This window comes from Rhinatrema bivittatum, chromosome 4 (genome assembly GCF_901001135.1).
Source record: "Rhinatrema bivittatum chromosome 4, aRhiBiv1.1, whole genome shotgun sequence".
In the NCBI taxonomy this organism is placed as follows: domain Eukaryota; kingdom Metazoa; phylum Chordata; class Amphibia; order Gymnophiona; family Rhinatrematidae; genus Rhinatrema; species Rhinatrema bivittatum.
Window position 1 is genome coordinate 19,972,658 of NC_042618.1, and position 19,080 is coordinate 19,991,737.

The window sequence follows — 19,080 nt, forward strand, 5'->3', positions numbered from 1 at the left end:
TCTACGTTTCTAGGAACGTATCAATCTTTTCACATGGCTTAATAAACCAAACTTTTTAGCATGAGTGAAATGAATAAGCATGCACTATTATCCATGACCACTTGGCAGTTTTGAGCAAAAAAAATGTATTAACGTAGTAGTGGTATAGTCTAGTGGTTTGAGCAGCAGGTTACTATCCAAGGTTCAAATCCTGCTGCCTCTCCTCATGACCCTGGGCAAGTCACAAGCCTCCATTGTTTCAGGTATAAACAGACTGTAAACACTTTGGAGACAAGTAATTACCTACTTTACCTGAATGTAATCCACTTCAAAATAGCTGACCAGTCACAAAAGGCAGAATATAAATTAAAAAAAATTCATCCATAACTAAAAACGGTTACTTGATTTTTTTTTCACTTTATTACAGTCTTGAACGTGGCAATAATTTTTAAATTAAGGAGAATACGTTATGGAACAATTACAGATTACACCAATCAATATCTAGTACAAATATTTTCAAAATGATTTATCAACATTTCGAATGCACATCAAATTCAGTTGCTATGTTGCATTTTAAAATTGTGTATGCAATATTTAGGAAAATGTATGATATATGGTGATATTAAAAGTGGAAGAAAAAGACTTCAGATGCCAATCCTCAGGCAAACGCCTTGGGGATTGGTTACGAGGGTAAAATCAGTCAGAAAAAAACCTCCAAGGTCTAAATTAAAAAAAAAAAAAAAGAAAAAGAAAAAACCTCCAAGGTTAATAACGACATGTCTTTAATGCACGTCCATAATTTTTATTACATCTAAACTTTTTATCTTTTTCTTTTCCTTTTATCTTTGTGAATTTTTTTTTATTATTTAAATTAATAAGAAAGTACACTTAGCTCAGATGATAGAATGACTGTCCTGAAAAGACTACTATTCCGACGCTGAGCATTTCTTTTCAGGACTGCCATTCTATCATCTGAGTTAAGTGTACTTTCTCATTTTTGTGAGCAAAGTTTCGAGAGCACCGTTTGGGCATTTCAAACTTTGTTATTCACTACCAAGATGGTATTCGAGAAGTTATTTGCAGTTTAAAAATTAAAAAGAAAAATTCACAAAGATAAAAGGAAAAGAAACAAAAAGGAGAAATTACTACATACCTGATAATTTCATTTCCTTTAGTGAGGGCAGATTAGTCCCAACAAGTTTGTTATGCACCTCTGCCAGATGATGGAGACAGAGCAAAAGCTGATCTCACAGCTATAGTGTCCCACCCTGACATCAGCCTGCCAGTATTCTCTGGAAAAGCCAAACTGTGGGCAAACGATTAAACTTGAACATTAGCAGCAACAGGAAACAGTTTTTATCAAAGAAGAGCAGGAATCATACTCTGCATCGCTCACCCTAAGGCGGCTAACAACAAAATCCAAATCTGGCAGCAGAGGGTGGGTCTGGGATTGACCTACCCTCACTAAAGGAAAGGAAATTATCAGGTAAGTAGTCATTTCTCCTTCCTTAGCATTCAGGTAGGTCAATTCCAACGAGTGGGATGTACAAAAGCTAATTCCGCAAAAAGCGGGAGGCTGACAGCAGCCCAGTCAGAACCATCCGCGCAAAAGCGGTGTTTTCCCTAGCCCTAACGTCCAAGCAGGAATGCTTGGAGAAGATGTGCAAAGATGACCATGTCACTGATCGGCAAATTTTAGCAGGCAACGGAACTCTATGCACGATACAGCTTTAGCCTTCATGGAATGCGGTCTAATCTACTTCGGTAAGGCAACCTAAGAAGCATATAGGCTGCCGTAATGACTTCCTTAACCCAGCGCCCTGCTTACCTCCACTATGGAGCACAAACAGGCGATCAGACTTCTGAACTACTTCTGAATTATTAGAAAGGGAATGGTGAATAAACCTGAAAGTGTCATAATGCCTCTGTATCGCTCCATGGTGAGACTGCACCTTGAATACTGTGTACAATTCTGGTCGCCGCATCTCAAAAAAGATATAGTTGCGATGGAGAAGGTACAGAGAAGGGCAACCAAAATGATAAGGGGAATGGAATAGCTCCCCTATGAGGAAAGACTAAAGAGGTTAGGACTTTTCAGCTTGGAGAAGAGACGGCTGAGGGGGGATATGATAGAGGTGTTTAAAATCATGAGAGGTCTAGAACGGGTAGATGTGAATTGGTTATTTACTCTTTCGGATAATAGAAAGACTAGGGGGCACTCCATGAAGTTAGCATGGGGCACATTTAAAACTAATCGGAGAAAGTTCTTTTTCACTCAACGCACAATTAAACTCTGGAATTTGTTGCTAGAGGATGTGATTAGTGCAGTTAGTATAGCTGTGTTTAAAAAAGGATTGGATAAGTTCTTGGAGATGTCCATTACCTGCTATTAAGTTGACTTAGAAAATAGCCACTGCTATTAATTGCATCAGTAGCATGGGATCTTCTTAGTGTTTGAGTAATTGCCAGGTTCTTGTGTCTGGTTTGGCCTCTGTTGGAAACAGGATGCTGGGCTTTATGGACCCTTGGTCTGACCCAGTATGGCAATTTCTTATGTTCTTAGGAATAAATTGGAATCTTTTAGCTCAGGTGAGTTTTTAATTAATTTATTTATTTAAGGCTTTTATATACCGAATTTCTTGATACAGATCAAATCAACTCGGTTTACATCGAACTAAGCAATTAACAGAAACAACAAGAGACAAATTTGAGGAAGCATAAAGTTACATTGTAACACAGGGCACGTAAACTGGGGAAAAGAAATAAAGAGGGGAGAACAACGATAAATTACTATATACAAATGAAGATGTGGGAGGGGGGCAAAGGATCTAGCCTCGTTGCGACATATTTGTATGCTTTAGAATTAGTTCATTTACAGAGGCGATGTGAATAATTCTGAGTTAAGTTGTAGGGCTAGGAATAGGGAAGGCTCGGCCAAAAAGCCATGTCTTAAGTTTCTTTTTAAATGTTAGTAGACATGTTTCCTGCCTGAGGCACTTGGACTAATTTTTATTGTTATTATTATTATTACTGGAACCTCTCTGTTGGGATGCCCCAACTCTAATGATTCATTAGTATCCTTTGAAGATACCTCCCTCCAAACTATGCACTGCTGAGCAACTGTCTGCTTTTCCCATTGTTTTAGTTTAAAAGCTGCTCTCTCTCCTTTTTAAAGGTTAGCGCCAACAGCCTGGTTCCACCCTGGTTAATGTGGAGTCCATTCCTTTGGAAAAAAAAAAAAAAAAAAAGACTCCCCCCTTCCCCAAAAGGTTCCCAGGTTTCTTTCAAAACTGAATCCAAGGCAGCACCAGAGCTGCCAGACTGGAATTGGGACTTGGCTACTATGTCCCTGAAGGTCTCATCTATATATCTCTACCTCAGCTCCTCCAGCTCTGCCACTCTAGCCGCCAGAGATCAGACTCATTCTCTGAGAGACAGGAGCTCTTTGCAATGGGTGTACACATACAACTTCTCACCAGCGGGTAAAAAAAATTATACATGTGACACGATTCAAAAGACTGGGAGGCCCCCCTGTTGCTGCTGGTTTGCTGCCTTCATCTTAAATTTGTTCAGCTCCTAGTTAATTTCAGGTTGCTATGGGAGTAGGATTGTGTACAATTAGGATCCTTTAAATACATTAGTTTATTCACTATTTATCTGGTAGTGACCTACAAGGGAATGATTAAACTCTTGATAAGCTGTGGGGAATTTCTGAATTTAAGTTAAAAGGCTGATTAATTTTAGTGTGAAAGTGTCACCAGCCTATAAATTAGAGGATGAGCTAGGGGTGGGTGGGAAAGAAACATACAAACGCCTGGTTTTTGCTTGCCCTCTGACTAGCTACTTATACAGACACATCTTCTCCCCAAAACAAATTCTAAAAAATTTCCCCAAGCAGTAATTACAGATTCTTTTCAGCCATCAGCAAGGTGATCCTCTCCTCTCATCACTCCCACTGGATTGTTGCACACACAATTTAAAAATGCAACATAGAAATTGAATTTGATGCACATTTCAAATGTAGATAAATCATTTAGAAAATATTTGTACTGGATATCAGTTGGTTTTTTTCTTGATTGGCATATCCAGTGGTCTCCCCGTTTGGTTATTTGAAATTCTCTCACAATTACAGGTTACTTCATGTGTAAATGCAAGAGTCATATCTACAGAAAACAAAATAAATTAATAAACTTAAAAAAATTAAGATTTGATACCTCTTGAATGTGTGTCACTATCGCTGCTTGGGTCTCAATGTCCAGTTGCTTGATCCTTTCAATAAGCTCCTCTTTTCTTTCACACTGAGAAAATGAACATATGCAATCAACTAGTGGAAAAAACATCTGTTAACTTGCACTGTCAGATCCAGCACAGATTCCCTTTCATTTAAACACCTTTCCACAATGTTTGTCCATTGGAGAAATTACTTACCTGTTAATTTCATTTTTTCTTAGAGTAGACAGATGGATTCAGGACAAGTGGGTTTATGCTCCCCTGCCAGCAGATGGAGATGGAGCAAGCTGATGTCACAGTATATATAGCCCTGCAGTGACCCCAGCCTGCCAGTATTTTCTTCAAAAGCAACTGTGGACAGACTAGCAAAAATCTCAAGATGTGATCAAAAACAGGCAACCAAAACTGTACTCAACCAAACAAAAACACTGAACTCATGTAAAATTCTAGGTGCCCCAAGCTAGGAACTGGATGAACACTTACCAGAAATCCCAGAGGATCCAGAGCCTCACAGGAGTACTGTTGACACACTCATGTGGCAGCTGAGGCCGGGAAATTGAGTCCATCTGTCTACACTAAGGAAAATGAAGTTATCAGGTAAGTAATTTCTCTGTTTCCTAGCATGTAGATAGATGGACTCAGGACCAGTGGGATGTACCAAATCTACTCCCCCGTACAGGGTGGGAGGCTGCCTGAGGTCCAGTCAACACCGCACATGCAAAGACTGCATCCTGTCAGGTCTGCACATCCAGACAACAAAACCTGGAAAAAGTGTGTAAAGAGGACCACGTTGCAGCTTGGCCGTTATAGACTGGAGACAACAAACCTCTGCCCATGACACTACCTGAGCCCTAGTGGAATGAGCCCTAACCTGAGTAGGCAACAGCTTTCCAGCATCCACATATGCGGCCGTGACTACCTCCTTAATCCAGCGAGCTGTGGTAGCTTGAGAAGCTGGAGTGCCCTGCTTATTCCCACCATGGAGAACAAACTGGCAGTCTGTCTTTCAAAAAGGTTCAGAAACCTCCAGATACCCCGACAAGGCGCGCTTGACATCCAAGGCGCAAGAAGCGATACTCCTCCATATCCCTGACCTTACCCAGGAATGACAAGGAAACAGACTGATTCAAATGAAAGTCCGAGACTACCTTGCGCAAGAAGGATGGAACAGTATGCAGCTATAATGCCCCCGGAGTCACCTGAAGGAACGGCTCCTGACAAGACCAGGCCTGCAGCTCAGACTTTCAACGTGCTAAACATATAGCCACCAGGAACACAGTTTTTTAAGTCAATAATCGCAAGGAAAGCTACGCAGCAGTCAAAACGTAGGACCCACCAAAAAATCCAGCACCAAGTTTCTCTTTTGAAGTTAAGACTCCACAAGTGAAACGGCAACTTCAAGAGGCCAAAGATGGTTTACTCCCTTCAAAAAGAATGGGCCACATCAGGATGAGAAAGGAAACACCATTCACTAGGCCTCTGAAACAGGCGAGAGCCACAACCTGCACCCTTCAAGGAATTAAGGGCCAAACCTTTGGTCAACCCATCCTGCAAATATTCAAGAATGAGAGGGATCTTAACTGAACCAGGAACACCACCCCACTCCCCAGGTCTCAAAAACTCTCCAAACCCATACATAAGCCAAGGAAGTGTAGAACTTGCAAGATTGGAGAAAGGTGGCAATCACTGCAGAGGAATAACCACTCTTTAACAGGTGAGCTCTCTCAAGGGCCAAACCGTAAGATAACCAAGTCGGATTCTCATGAAGAACCGGTGTGGCAGAAGACGAAGGGGGGCCTCCACCAGGAGTCTTCGCAAATCCGCATACCACGGACACCTGGGTCAGTCCAGCGCCTCCAGGAGTACTAGCTCCCTGTAGCCTTTGATCTTGTGAATTATGCTGCCCAGCAAGGGCCATGGAGGACAAGTATAAAGCAATCTGTCTTCCGGCCAGACCTATATGACAGAGTCTATTCCCAGGGACCACAGATCTCTCCTGCGGACTGTAGAATCGAGGAACCTTCACATTTCAAGAAGTCTCCAGCAGGTCTAGGAATGGAAGGCCCCAGCGATCCACAATCAGCTGAAACGCCTAAGCTGACAACACCCACTCTCGTGGGTCCAGACTCTCCCCCTGCTGAGAAAATCCATTCTTATGTTGTCTTTTCCTAAAACGTGAGAGGCCGAGATAATCTGCAGAATATCTTCCATCCATTCCATAAACTGGTCTATTTCCTGTGATACTTGCTGGTGCTTGGTTCCTCCCTGGTAATTTATATAGTCCACTGTCGTGTTGTCCAACATCACGTGAACTGCTTGATTTCACAACCTGCGGCTCAACATCAAACATGCTAGCCGTACCACCCAGGCATCCAGGCGATTGATGTTTCTGCAGGCCTCTTCGGCATTCCAACGCTCTTGGTCCGTTAACACCAGAAGTGAGCTCTCCAACCATGGAAACTCGCATCTGTCATGAGTACCAACCAGTTCGGAGGACAAGAGAACCCTTTTTCTCAGATGACCCTCCTGTAACCACCACTGGAGGTGGGAACAGATTTCTATTGGCAAGTGGAGCTGAACCACATAGTCCTGAGATTGCAGGTTCCAATGAGACAGCAGAGAGCACTGAAGGGGATGCAAATGTGCCCAAGGCACCACTTCCGGAGTAGCTGCCATCAAGCCGAGCACCTGCAGCTAAGACCACACCAGTCGTATGGTGTTCAACTGCCACACATGAGAAATCAATTTCTGGATCCAAACTTCCGGTAGGAAAACTTTGTTCTCTCAGGACAAGCGGGACGGTAGTTTCTCACATATGGGTGACGTCACTGGACTGAGCCCTATCACGGAAAACTTTCTATCAAAGTTTCTAGAAAGCTTTGACTGGCATACTGAGTGCACTGAGCATGCCCAGCATGCCATTATCCCTGTGTCCACAGGGATCTCCCTTCAGTCTTTTTTCCACGCTGCAGTTTGCCTCACCTTCAGGAACTCTGAGAAATTTCTCACTTTTTCTCACAGAAATACTTGAAGTTTTACTTCACAAATAATTTTTCCCTACACGGGTCTCCCTTCGCATACATTTAATCGATGCTTGGTGAGTACTATGCCCTGTTTTTCGGTTGGTTCCTGTCACCCCACTAACAGTTTCTCCAGCTTACCAACTGAATTGCGGCCTCCCTTCTCCCTATGTTTTCATCATCCGTTAGCCCCACAAAGCCTGCAAGTGTCCTCCTGCGATCCTCCACCAGGTTATTGGGGCTAGTGGGATAGGGACGTTTACGGTTACTGTTGCCGCCAGGGCCGCTGTCGAGGCATCGATGCTCTCATCGATTCCATCCATGCCTCCATCGATTCCCTCTGTGCCTTCATTGCGGAAGATGCCCCCATCGATGCTCGCATCGATTCTGTCAGCGCCATCAGTGTTTACATTGATGCCACTTAGAAACATAGAAACATAGAAATGATGGCAGAAGACGACCAAATGGCCCATCCAGTCTGCCCAGCAAGCTTCACACGTTTTTCTCTCTCATACTTATCTGTTTCTCTTAGCTCTTGGTTCTATTTCCCTTCCACCCCCACCATTGAAATATCTAGCTTGATTAGTTAGGGGTAGTAGGGGTAGTAACCGCCGCAATAAGCAAGCTACACCCATGCTTATTTGTTTTACCCAGACTATGTTATACAGTCCTTATTGGTTGTTTTTCTTCTCCCCTGCTGTTGAAGCAGGGAGCTATGCTGGAAATGCGTGATGTATCAGTCTTCTCCCATGCCGTTGAAGCAGAGAGCCATGCTGGATATGCATCGAAAGTGAAGTATCGGACACAATTGGTTTGGGGTAGTAACCGCCGTAACAAGCCAGCTACTCCCCACTTTGTGAGTGCGAACCCTTTTTTCTTCTCCCCTGCCGTGGAAGCAGAGAACTATGCTGTATATGCATTGAAGGTGAAGCATCAGGCTTATTTGGTTTGAATTCCATCGATGCCAGATGCCCACGTCGATGCCCATGTCCATTCCGTTTCCATAGGTGCCCTCGTCGAGGCCGCCATCGATACCAGTCAATGCCCTCCACTAAACAAAACGCTCCATACTTCAGGTTCTTAACCAAAGCCCCATATAATTCTAGGGCATTAGACAGTGCCAGGAGCAATGCAGGCATGGTGACAGTCCGTCACCACTCACCATCCGAGACAGCAAGAGCATCCACCTCGGTGCTGGGGAAAGACCAGGCCGACCACCGTGGCAATCGTCATCATCAGCATGGTGACTGTCCGCCACTGATGCAATCCAGGACATCTGTGGCATCTTACTCGGTGCTGGAGAATGAGCAGGCCGAGCGCCGGGGGAGACATCGCTACTGCAACCAACACTGTTCCACACACCAGTGGCAGTTCCTCGGTGCTGGAGAATGACCGGGCCGAGCTCCAAGGGATACTTATTCCGCATAGGCACCAATGTCCATTGAGCCAGTTGCGAAGTGGGCCTGGGTTCATGAGTCCTGTGCTCTTCTGCACCCAAGGAATTCCCTACCGACACCGGTGCAGGGTACTGAGCCACCACAAAATAATGTGGAAGTGCCAGTAACGCCTAGCCTGTCTCCTCTGTAGCTGCGCTTCCATACCAGCGTACAGAGTTGAGCCGGACGTTTACGTCCCTCAGGCTGTCCTCGATTCCTCCTGAAATCCATGGAGCCGATATTCACAGACTCGTCCTTCTGAGAGCCACGAAGGATGGTAAGTACTCTAATCCAGAGACCTGGTCGCTAAATCAGGCCACATGGTTTCGGAAGGTTCTAGGTCGTATTCTCCTCCAAGAACTGTATTCGTGTCACATATCGCTATTGCCAGCTATGTTTGGCACAACACCAAGAGAACCTCTCTACCAATAATTTGGGATTGATTGAGACATCAACCCATTACCAGCAATGGGACTCTGTACTCTGTAATACTCTGGCTTCTGGTTCCTAATTACGGCCCGAAATCCCAGATACATTAGCTAATCTGCTAGACACAAGATCCAGCAGTCACTGCCTCAATTGCAAGCTCTCGACGTTTTCTTGCACAGCAGACAGAGATGCGGGAAAGACTTACTTCACCAATGGATAAGGGCCTGCCACCCACGACCAAAGAGCCGACCATAGGCACAGACACTGTCCCAGATTTGGAGCTCTGCTCTCGGATGGAGAGCCGGTCAGTGCACGAGTCGGTTTGTTCATCCCACTCGTCCAGGGCTCTCTCGGATTTGTCTTCAGTGATGACATGCAAGCGAGAGGGGCCATGTTTCCTGGAGCTCTTAAGGGAAAGATGCAAGAAGGGGCCCCGTGTAATACAGGCACCCACATGACCTGCAGGCCCCGATTCAGATATTTTGCTAGAAGCATTGCCCCCCCAGAGGCCAACCACAGGGAACTCTGGCCTCACAGGCGGTGGCATAAATTTCACAGTTGCTGACAGTTCCTTTCGTTAGTGGAACAAGGCCACGACGAGAACCGGGAAAAGCACCGTCTGTACAAGAGCCCACCTTCACTGGGTGAGGGGACCGATCGGCCAGAACTAAGCCCCTCCAGTGATGTGTCCCAACAAGTTTCGGGGAGAGAGTCACCATACGCATTGCCGGGCTCTTCAATGGGCTATCCCTCCGATCCCTCAGGGGAACAGCCTCAGCCCATCTCCCCGCCAGAAGACCTATCCTACTCCAAGTTTGTGGAGAAGGTGGGGAATGTGCTCAATCTGGAAATCAAGAAGGTGCCAGATCCCTGAGCAGAAGCTCTAGGCATACTTAAGATACTGGAGATGCCTGCGGAGCCAACTGCATAACCTTCCCATGCAATGTTGGATGAAGTAATGACCAGAGCATGGCAATCTCCTTTCTCGGGACCCATCACGTTGCTTAAAACAGATGTGAATTTCTGGATGTGCAAATCACCCTTCTATAATATGGTTCAGATTCCCCATGCATCCATAGTGGTGGAGTCAGCTATGAAGAGGGTGAAGAAATCGCAGCTACATTCCAATATCCCTCCAGGGAAAGATAATAGGTATCTAGACACCTTTGGAAAGCGCATCTTCCAGGCGGCAATGCTTAATGCCAAGATACATCATCAGTTTTATAACACTCAGTACTTATATGAGTGTCTCCAATCTTTGAAACCTGTAGTGAAGAGCACTGATCCGACTGACACTCTTCCGGGACAGAGATGCGGGAAAGACTTACCGCTCATGCTCCCACATGAGACTTGCTGATATCCAGATTACATCAGCTCCAGCAGTTGGACAGCCTCCTGGTCTCTCAACTTTTCCGGATATCAGAACGGCCATCCCACTTAGTACCAGGGCTCGAGGTACAGTCCCCCGGACGCTACAAGGTGGTGGTGGTGTGTGTGTGTGTGGGGGTGGGGGGCGGTTAATCCCACTATTCCTTCTTTCAACAGAAAGCAGATGCTCTCCGCCCATCTTGGACCTCAGAAATGTCAACAACTTTCTTCAGAAGGGATAGGTAAAATGGTGTCTCTCGTCACCGTGCTTCCCTTACCGCAATAAGTGGGTTGCCTCTCTCCTCTGGTCTTTCTATGTGCTTCATAGTGAGTCAACACTCCAATTCCAAGTTCTGCTGTTCGCACTAGCTTCGACAACTTGTGTATTTCACCAAATGCCTAGCAGTGACTGCTGTTTCTCTATGGAGAGAAACATCTTTCACGCTTTTCCTTGCATGGACAACTGTCTAATAGGAGTCAATCCAAGCAAGGAGCTCTAAACTCTCCAAGACTTACTATAAATCTACTACATTTTCCTGGGATTTCTGTTTAACTACCATAAATCCCATATGGAGCAGTTCTGGGCACTACAGTCGCAACAAACTTCCTGACCAACAACCGTGCAGACATTCTGTCAAATTCCTACACATCTCTGCATGCATGCAACATAGCCTCAGCCCCTCAATTCTTTCATTGATGGGCCACGGGGTTTTTTCACTATCCACTTCATTCTTATACCCAGACTGGCTATGAGTAAGATTCAGTGGATTTTCAAATATCAGTGGCTCTAAGTTGTTCAACCGCTTTCGTCCCTGATCCATATTACCGATCTAGAACCAAATCCTCAGATGATCCTGGTCACGGTCGCATTTACTTAGGGTTGAAGAGTTCGAATCCACATCTTTCCAACCCAATATGTGTCTATTCCGCTCCATACAGAGTTTCACATCAACTTCCTGGAGCTTTGAGCCATGAGTTATGCCTTTTATGCCTTAAAATGCTGCCTCTGCAACAAACCTTTGTGCATACAGACAGCATAGTGGCAATGTGGTATTCCAACACTCAAGCACGCACAACCTCTTAGCTGCTTTGCCAGGAAGCTGCGCAGCTCTAGCCTTCGGCCCTTGCACATTCCATGCATTCCCGGGCCACTTATCTAACAGAATTACTGAACGCACTAGCAGACCTTCTCCAAAGAAGTTTCCATTCTCTCAAATGGTCTCTGACTACATGTGTAGCGAGCAAAATCTTCTAGCACAGAGGTCAACCGACCTTGCCCTCATGTCCAAATCGAACCATATTGTGGACAGATTCTACTCCCTACACGTATCGGAATGCATTCCCATGGATGCCTTAGCTCGCTCTGCAAAAGTCTCTTATATGTGTCTCTTTCGACGCCTCTCATAGCCAAAACTCTCATTATGCTACAACAGGACGGTGTTCACTGTTTCTCAGACCCACGTTCTGACCACGACAAGTTTGCTTTCCCATACTTCTCAACCTATCACTCTAGTAACCAATTCACCTGCTCACAGGTCAGTCTCATATCACAGACTCACTGATGATCTCAGGTACTGATAGCGTCACAACAGCCTTCCACACGTAAATCTTAACATTCAAAATGGCATGATTTATTTATTTAAAATTTTACTATACCGTCGTTTAGTAATATACCATCACAACGGTTTACATTTCGGCACGAAATAGGTTGGTTAGGTTTCTAGGTTATCCATGGTGTGCCAATATTTTACGGTTACATAGTTCAGTAATATACTCTAAATGAGAGATGGGTTGGGGTTACCATTTATATGATTTTGGGATAATCATATATGTGTATACTGTTTCAATTTAATAATGGGTAACATAATAAAATTGTCAAATTTTCCGTTTGTTTACCACATGACACATTCAAAAAGGTATTAGCCCCTTTTTCTACACCACTCCTTTTCTCTCACGCTTTCTAACATATCCTCGGATTCTGGTCCCCAGATATCCTCCACATGGGTACACCTCAGTTCCAATTCGGCATACCACTTGGGAGTGGGGATGCCTGATTAACGGTTCAACCCCTTCTGAGTCAGCTTACCATGGGTTATCCACTGATTAAGCTGCCTCTATTTTCACTGGTTATGGAATGGGGCCTACATTTAGTGCTTATAAGACTCATACGTTCCCCGTTCGAGCCTTTGCATTCCTATAACTTTAACAGTCTGACATGGGAACTTCTTTCCCTCGTAGCTATCACATCTGCTAACAGGGTCAGTGAGTTCAAGCCCTTAAAGCATACTCACCCCTACACTGCAATCCTCCGTGACCGAGTGGTCTTATGTACTCACCCTCATATTCTTAAGGTAGACGCAGCCTCTCACCTTACTCAGAATATACTCTGCCCACTTTTTCCCAACCACCTCTCTCTCACCAGGGCGAGCAGGTTTTTCACTTCTTGGACTGTAAGAGTGCACTTGCATTCTATCTAGACCGCACTACACTCCATAGGAATTACACCTAACTTTTCCTTCTTTGACAAAAGACAAGCTGCGAGTTCAAGTGGGCAAACAAACACTCTCCAACTGACTAGCAGACCATCGAATTCTGTTATGATGCACCAGGCCTCTCTCTCTAGGGGTGAGTGCAGGCACATTCTATAACGGCCATGACAACATCGGTACCACACTATCGTTCAGTACCAATTGCAGCTATTTCCTAGGCTGCGACTTTTAGCTATCTTCACACATTCGCAGCCCCCTACTAATCATCAATAAAAGTCTGTCAAGACTCTGCCTTTGGCCAACCTGTCTTGAAAAGCTTTCTTCCACGATAATCCCAAACTCCTTCCACAACTACCTGCTGTGATGTCAGGCTGCCTCATCATTGCCAATAGCACCCCAATTATTGTGCCTCCGCACGAGTTGTCTGCTATTGGCTGATGTAATACGAGTCAGCCTGTAGCTTGCTAATCACCCATATGTGAGGACTACCATCCTGCTTGTCCTGGGAGAAAGCAGAGTTGCTTAACTGTAACAGGTGTTCTCCCAGGACAGCAGGATGAAGTCCTCACAAAACCCATCTGCCACCCCGCAGAGTTGGGACCGCTAATGTTTATTTTATTTTTCGCTCGTGCTTTTTGCTACAAACAAGACTGAAGGGAGACCCTGTGGACACAGGGATAATGGCATGCTGGGCATGCTCAGTGCACTCAGTGTGCCAGTCAAAGCTTTCTAAAAACTTTGACAAAGTTTTCTGCTATAGGGCTCCGTCCAGTGATGTCACCCATATGTGAGGACTACATCCTGCTGTCCTGGGAGAACACCTGTTACAGGTAAGCAACTCTGCTTTCTATCCCGTGCGATCCAGACCCCAGATATTCCAAGGCCTGTGATGGCTGAAGATTGCTCTTGGTCAGGTTCACCATACAACAGAGATCCTGTAATAAGGAGATTACATTGTATGTCACCAGGTGGCTCTCTGCTGGAGACTTGGCTCGAATCAGCCAGTCATCCAAATACAGAAGTACCAGGATTCCTTTTTTTCGCAAGGCCACCGCTACTATCACCATAACCTTGGAAAATGTTCTGGGAGCAATGGCTAGACCAAAGGGCAGCACCCAAAACTGATAATGGCACCCCAACACCAAACCATAGAAAGCGCTGGTGTTCCAATCGGATGGGAATGTGAAGGTAAGCCTCCAACAGTTCCAAGGAGGTCAGAAATTCTCGTGACTGCACCACCACCGAGCGCAAAGTTTCCATGCGAAAATGAGTCACCTTCAAATGACAGTTGACCCTCTTGAGATCCAGGATGGCACAAAAGGAGCCCTCCTTAGGCACAACAAAATATATGAATCACCCTGTACTTTGAGACGTGGGCACCAGGACCACAGCCCTCAGCCTGAGTGAGGAGCCTTTGAAGCATGAATTCCACTGCCTATTTCTTTTGTGGTATGTGGCAAGGGGACACCATGAACACGGTCCAAAGAATACTGCAAAATTCCAGCGCATATCCTCCTCGTATCACCTCCAGGACTCACTGGTCCAAAGTAATCTCAACCTTCCTCTGATAAGAGAGAGAGAAAGAGAGAGAGACATCCTCTAACATGTTCCCGAAGGTGGGTCGGCAAACCTTCACTCCTCGTCTATCATAAATACTTGGATCCTGCAGCACGATCTCTCCTTATAAAGAGGTGCTGCGCCTGTCTCTTATCCTCCGGCAAATGACGAATTAGTGATTTTCTCCACTTTCTGGCCAGGATCTCCAATTCATCATTAAACCAGAGCGAGCTGTGAAAAGGAAATTTGGTGAGATTAGCCTTGGAGGTCACATCAGTCGATCAATTTCTTAACCAAAACTGGCAACTGGCCACCACAATCAATGTCACTCTTCTGGACAAGGTGCGGACCAAGGCACATCCCGCATCAGCCAAAAAGGCAGCAGCTGGTATCATAACAGAGTTAGGATTTACGGCAGAGATAGCAAACTCCTGGGAGAGAAGCAAACAAGAGCGAGCCATCAAGGAACATATTGAAGGGTTGCAAGGTCACTGCCACAGCTTCAAATGCCCACTCAAGGACAGTCTCAATCTTGCTAAATTGAGCATCCATCAAGGCCTTTCCCCCTTTCACAGGAATAGTAGTCCACTTGGAAACTACACACACAAGTGCATCTACCTTTGGAAAACGGAAGTGCTCTCTTACCAGTAAATCCAGCGGGTAAAGGCCTTCTGACTCCTTTGGAAATAGCCTCTGGGGCACTGCACTCAAGTTCAATCAATTCTAGAATAGCTTCCATCACGGGAAAAAGGACGAGACTTTACGCAAGGCAAACCAAACTAGGATTTCTCCTTGGCTCAGAAATGGAATCTGCCCCAGGAACTCCAAGCATGGACAAGGTCTGGGGAAAAGCCCTCTACGAAGGAACAGTCACAGTTCTATACGGTTCCCAGTCCTCAAGAAAGGCAGGACCGGCGCCATCCTCCGAGCCAGCTTGAGCTCCATCTAGAGGACCCACTACCACTCAAGGGGCACTGCGGCACTGAAAAGAGGTAGAAGCATCCAGACTGAGAGGCATCTGAAAGCAGAGTTGCTTACCTGTAACAGGTGTTCTCACAGGACAGCAGGATGTTAGTCCTCACATATGGGTGACATCATCAGGATGGAGCCCAATCACGGAACACTTTTGTCAAAGTTTCTAGAACTTTGACTGGCACCTACTGGGCATGCCCAGCATGGCACTAACCCTGCAACCAACAGTGGTCGCCCTTCAGTCTTGTGTATAGTAAAAGTACGTGCGAAAAATAAAATAAAATCGCAAGCGAACCCAACTCCGCGGGGTGGCGGGCAGGTTTCGTGAGGACTAACATCCTGCTGTCCTGTGAAAACACCTGTTACAGGTAAGCAACTCTGCTTTCTCACAGGACAAGCAGGATGGTAGTCCTCACATATAGGTGAATAGAGAGCTGAGGATGCCCTCGCAATGCACCAAATGCACCCAAAGACATGCAACAGGCACAACAGGGTTGGATTTGGGTAGAAGGGCATCCTGAAAACCCAGAACGGGTCGCTGGTAGGATGTTGGGTAGTTAAGCTGAGAATAGGTTGCGTAGAACAGACTGGCCAAAATTGGAATCTTGCCTGCCGGCCTTATCAAAGCAATAATGGGGTGCGAAGGTATGGAGAGAGCTCCAGGATGCAGCCTTACAAATATCAATAAGTGGTACCGAACGAAGGTGTGCCACTGAGGTTGCCACGGCCCTAACAGAGTGCACTTTTACATGGTCTTATAGCGGAATGCCTGCTTGCTGGTAGCAAAAGGAGATACAGTCCGTTAACCAGGAGGAAAGTGTCTGTTTTCCCACTGAATTTCCCAATTTGATGTTATCAAAAGGAACAAATAATTGAATGGCCTTCCTGTGGGCTGACGTGCACTCCAAATAAAAGGCTAGGGCACGTTTGCAGTCCAGGGAATGTAGAGTGTTCTCCTGGGTTTGAATGGGGCCTTGGAAAGAAAGTAGGTAAGATGATAGATTGATTAAGATGAAATTCCGACACTACCTTTGGTAAAAACTTAGGGTGTGTACAGAGGACCACTCTGTCATGTAGAATTTTAGTGTAAGGCGGTAAGATTACTAATGCCTGTAACTCACTAACTCAGAGCGGATTTATTTTATTTGAACTTTTTTATAGACATTCATGTGAAAATACATATCACATCGGTTTACAGCGAAACAACTAATTGGAAAATGTTACATAGAACATTACATAGAACATACATAGATGTTACACAGAACATACATAGAACAGACATACATAGTTCTATGTAACATAAACGTTACATAGAACATAGAACGGATGTTATAGCGAGAAGAAAAAGCAAATGTTGCTTACCTGATGTAACAGGTGTTCTCACAGGACAGCAGGATGTTAGTCCTCACAAATGGGTGACATCGAGGATGGTGCCCACCACGGAAAACTTCTGTCAAAGTTTAATAGAACTTTGACTGGCCCCTACTGGGCATGCGCAGCAAGGCACTGACCCTGCAGCCAGCAGGGGTCTCCCTTCAGTCTGATTTTCAAAGCTACAGGCAGTGCCTAGAAAGTAAAAACAAAACAAACCCAACACCGCGGGGTGGCGGGCGGGTTTCGTGAGGACTAACATCCTGCTGTCCTGTGAGAACACCTGTTACATCAGGTAAGCAACATTTGCTTTCTCACAGGACAAGCAGGATGGTTGTCCTCACAAATGGGTGAGTACCGAGCTGAGGATGTCCTGACTTGCACCAAATGCACCCAACGACGTGCAACAGGCACTACAACTGGGGTGGAATTTGGTAAAGGGCATCCGCACCCTACCGGGAAGGTGGAAGGGTGTTGGTACATCACGTTGGAAAAAGGTTACGCAAGACAGATTGGCCGAAGATGGAGTCCTGTCTTCCAGCTTTGTCCAAACAATAGTGGGCTGCAAAGGTATGGAGAGAACTCCAGGTTGCAGCCCTGCAGATGTCAGGAAGCGGCACCGATCGAAGGTGTGCCACTGACGTCGCCATGGCCCTCACAGAGTGTGCTTTCACACGGTCTTGAAAGGGAATGCCAGCTTGCTGATAGCAAAAAGAAATGCAGTCCGCCAACCAGGAGGAAAGAGCCTGCTTACCCACAGGATGTCCTAACTTGTTAGGATGAAAAGAGACAAATAATTGAGTGCTCTTCCTGTGAGCAACTGTACGGTCTAGATAAAAAGCTAGAGCTCGTTTGCAGTCTAGGGTATGCAGAGTCTGTTCCCCGGAGTTAGAGTGGGGCCTGGGAAAAAAGATAGGTAGTATGATGGATTGATTAATATGAAACTCAGAAACTACCTTAGGTAAAAATTTAGGGTGAGTGCGGAGTACCGCCCGGTCCTGCAGGAGCTTAGTGTAAGGCGGATAGGTAACTAGGGCCTGCAATTCACTAACCCTGCGAGCTGAAGTGATAGCCAAAAGGAATAACACTTTCCATGTGAGATACTTTAACTCACAGGAGTGCAGAGGTTCGAAAGGAGGTTTCATTAGACGACCAAGAACCAGGTTAAGGTCCCAAGATGGGGCCGGAGGACGTAAGGGTGGCTTCAGATGGAGCAAGCCTTTAAGAAAACGTGTTACTAGGGGTTGTACTGAAATAGGGACACCCTGTACACCTTTATGGAAGGCGGCTACCGCACTGACATGCATTCTGATAGAAGAGGTTTTAAGACCTGATTCAGAGAGATGCCATAAATAGTCCAAGAATTTGGAGATTGGACAGGAAAGGGGATCAAGGGACTGAGAAGTGCACCATGATGTGTACCTTTTCCATTTGTATGAGTAAGACTTTCTTGTGGAAGGCTTTCGTGAAGCTATCAGGACCCGAGAAACGGAATCTGAAAGGTTGAAAGGCTAAAGGACTAACCTTTCAACATCCATGCCATCAGGGACAAGGCTTGGAGGTTGGGATGGAGGAGGCATCCGTCATTTTGAGTGAGCAGATGCGGGTCCTTTCCCAGAGGAATGTGCCTGCGGATGGAGAGATCCTGGAGTATTGGAAACCATACTTGGCATGGCCAGTAAGGTGCTATCAGGATCATGGTTCCCCCGTCCTGGCGTAGCTTCACGAGAGTCTTTGACACAAGAGGAAGTGGAGGGAATGCATAGAGCAGACCGGTTGTCCACTTGAGGGAGAATGCATCCCTCGGCCGAGAGTGCTGGCTCCGAATGAGAGAGCAGTAATCGTCCACTTTGTGGTTCTGAGGGGACGCAAAGAGGTCTATGCGGGGAGAACCCCACTTGTGAAACAGAGAGGTCGCTACCAGAGGATCGAGTGACCACTCGTGCGGTTGGAAGACACGGCTCAGCTGGTCTGCCAATACATTGTCTACTCCCGGCAGGTAAGTGGCCCTGAGGTACATGGAGTGGGAGAGGGCTTCCGCCCAGATCTGCGCAGCTTCCTGACACAGAAGGAAGGAGCCTGTGCCTCCCTGCTTGTTTATGTACCACATGGCCACTTGGTTGTCCGTCTGGATTAAGATTATCTGATGAAAGAGATGATCTTTGAAAGTGCGGAGCGCATAGCGGATTGCTCGAAGTTCCAGGAAATTGATCTGGTGTTCGGCTTCCT

At 45.8% G+C, this 19,080-nt stretch overlaps 1 protein-coding gene across 4 annotated transcripts in view; it reads right to left on the reverse strand.

The window, feature by feature from the left end:
• Positions 1-19,080, reverse strand: part of CCDC88C (coiled-coil domain containing 88C) — a 569,522-nt gene that overhangs the window by 341,261 nt on the left and 209,181 nt on the right. For all 4 annotated transcript variants that reach the window (XR_003856192.1, XM_029597798.1, XM_029597797.1 and 1 more), the window contains exon 6: positions 4,194-4,277. Coding sequence is in view for 3 of the 4 variants with exons in the window: in XM_029597798.1 (XP_029453658.1) it covers positions 4,194-4,277 (84 nt within the window). In the remaining variant the exon portion in view is untranslated. The remainder of the gene's footprint in view (positions 1-4,193; positions 4,278-19,080) is intronic.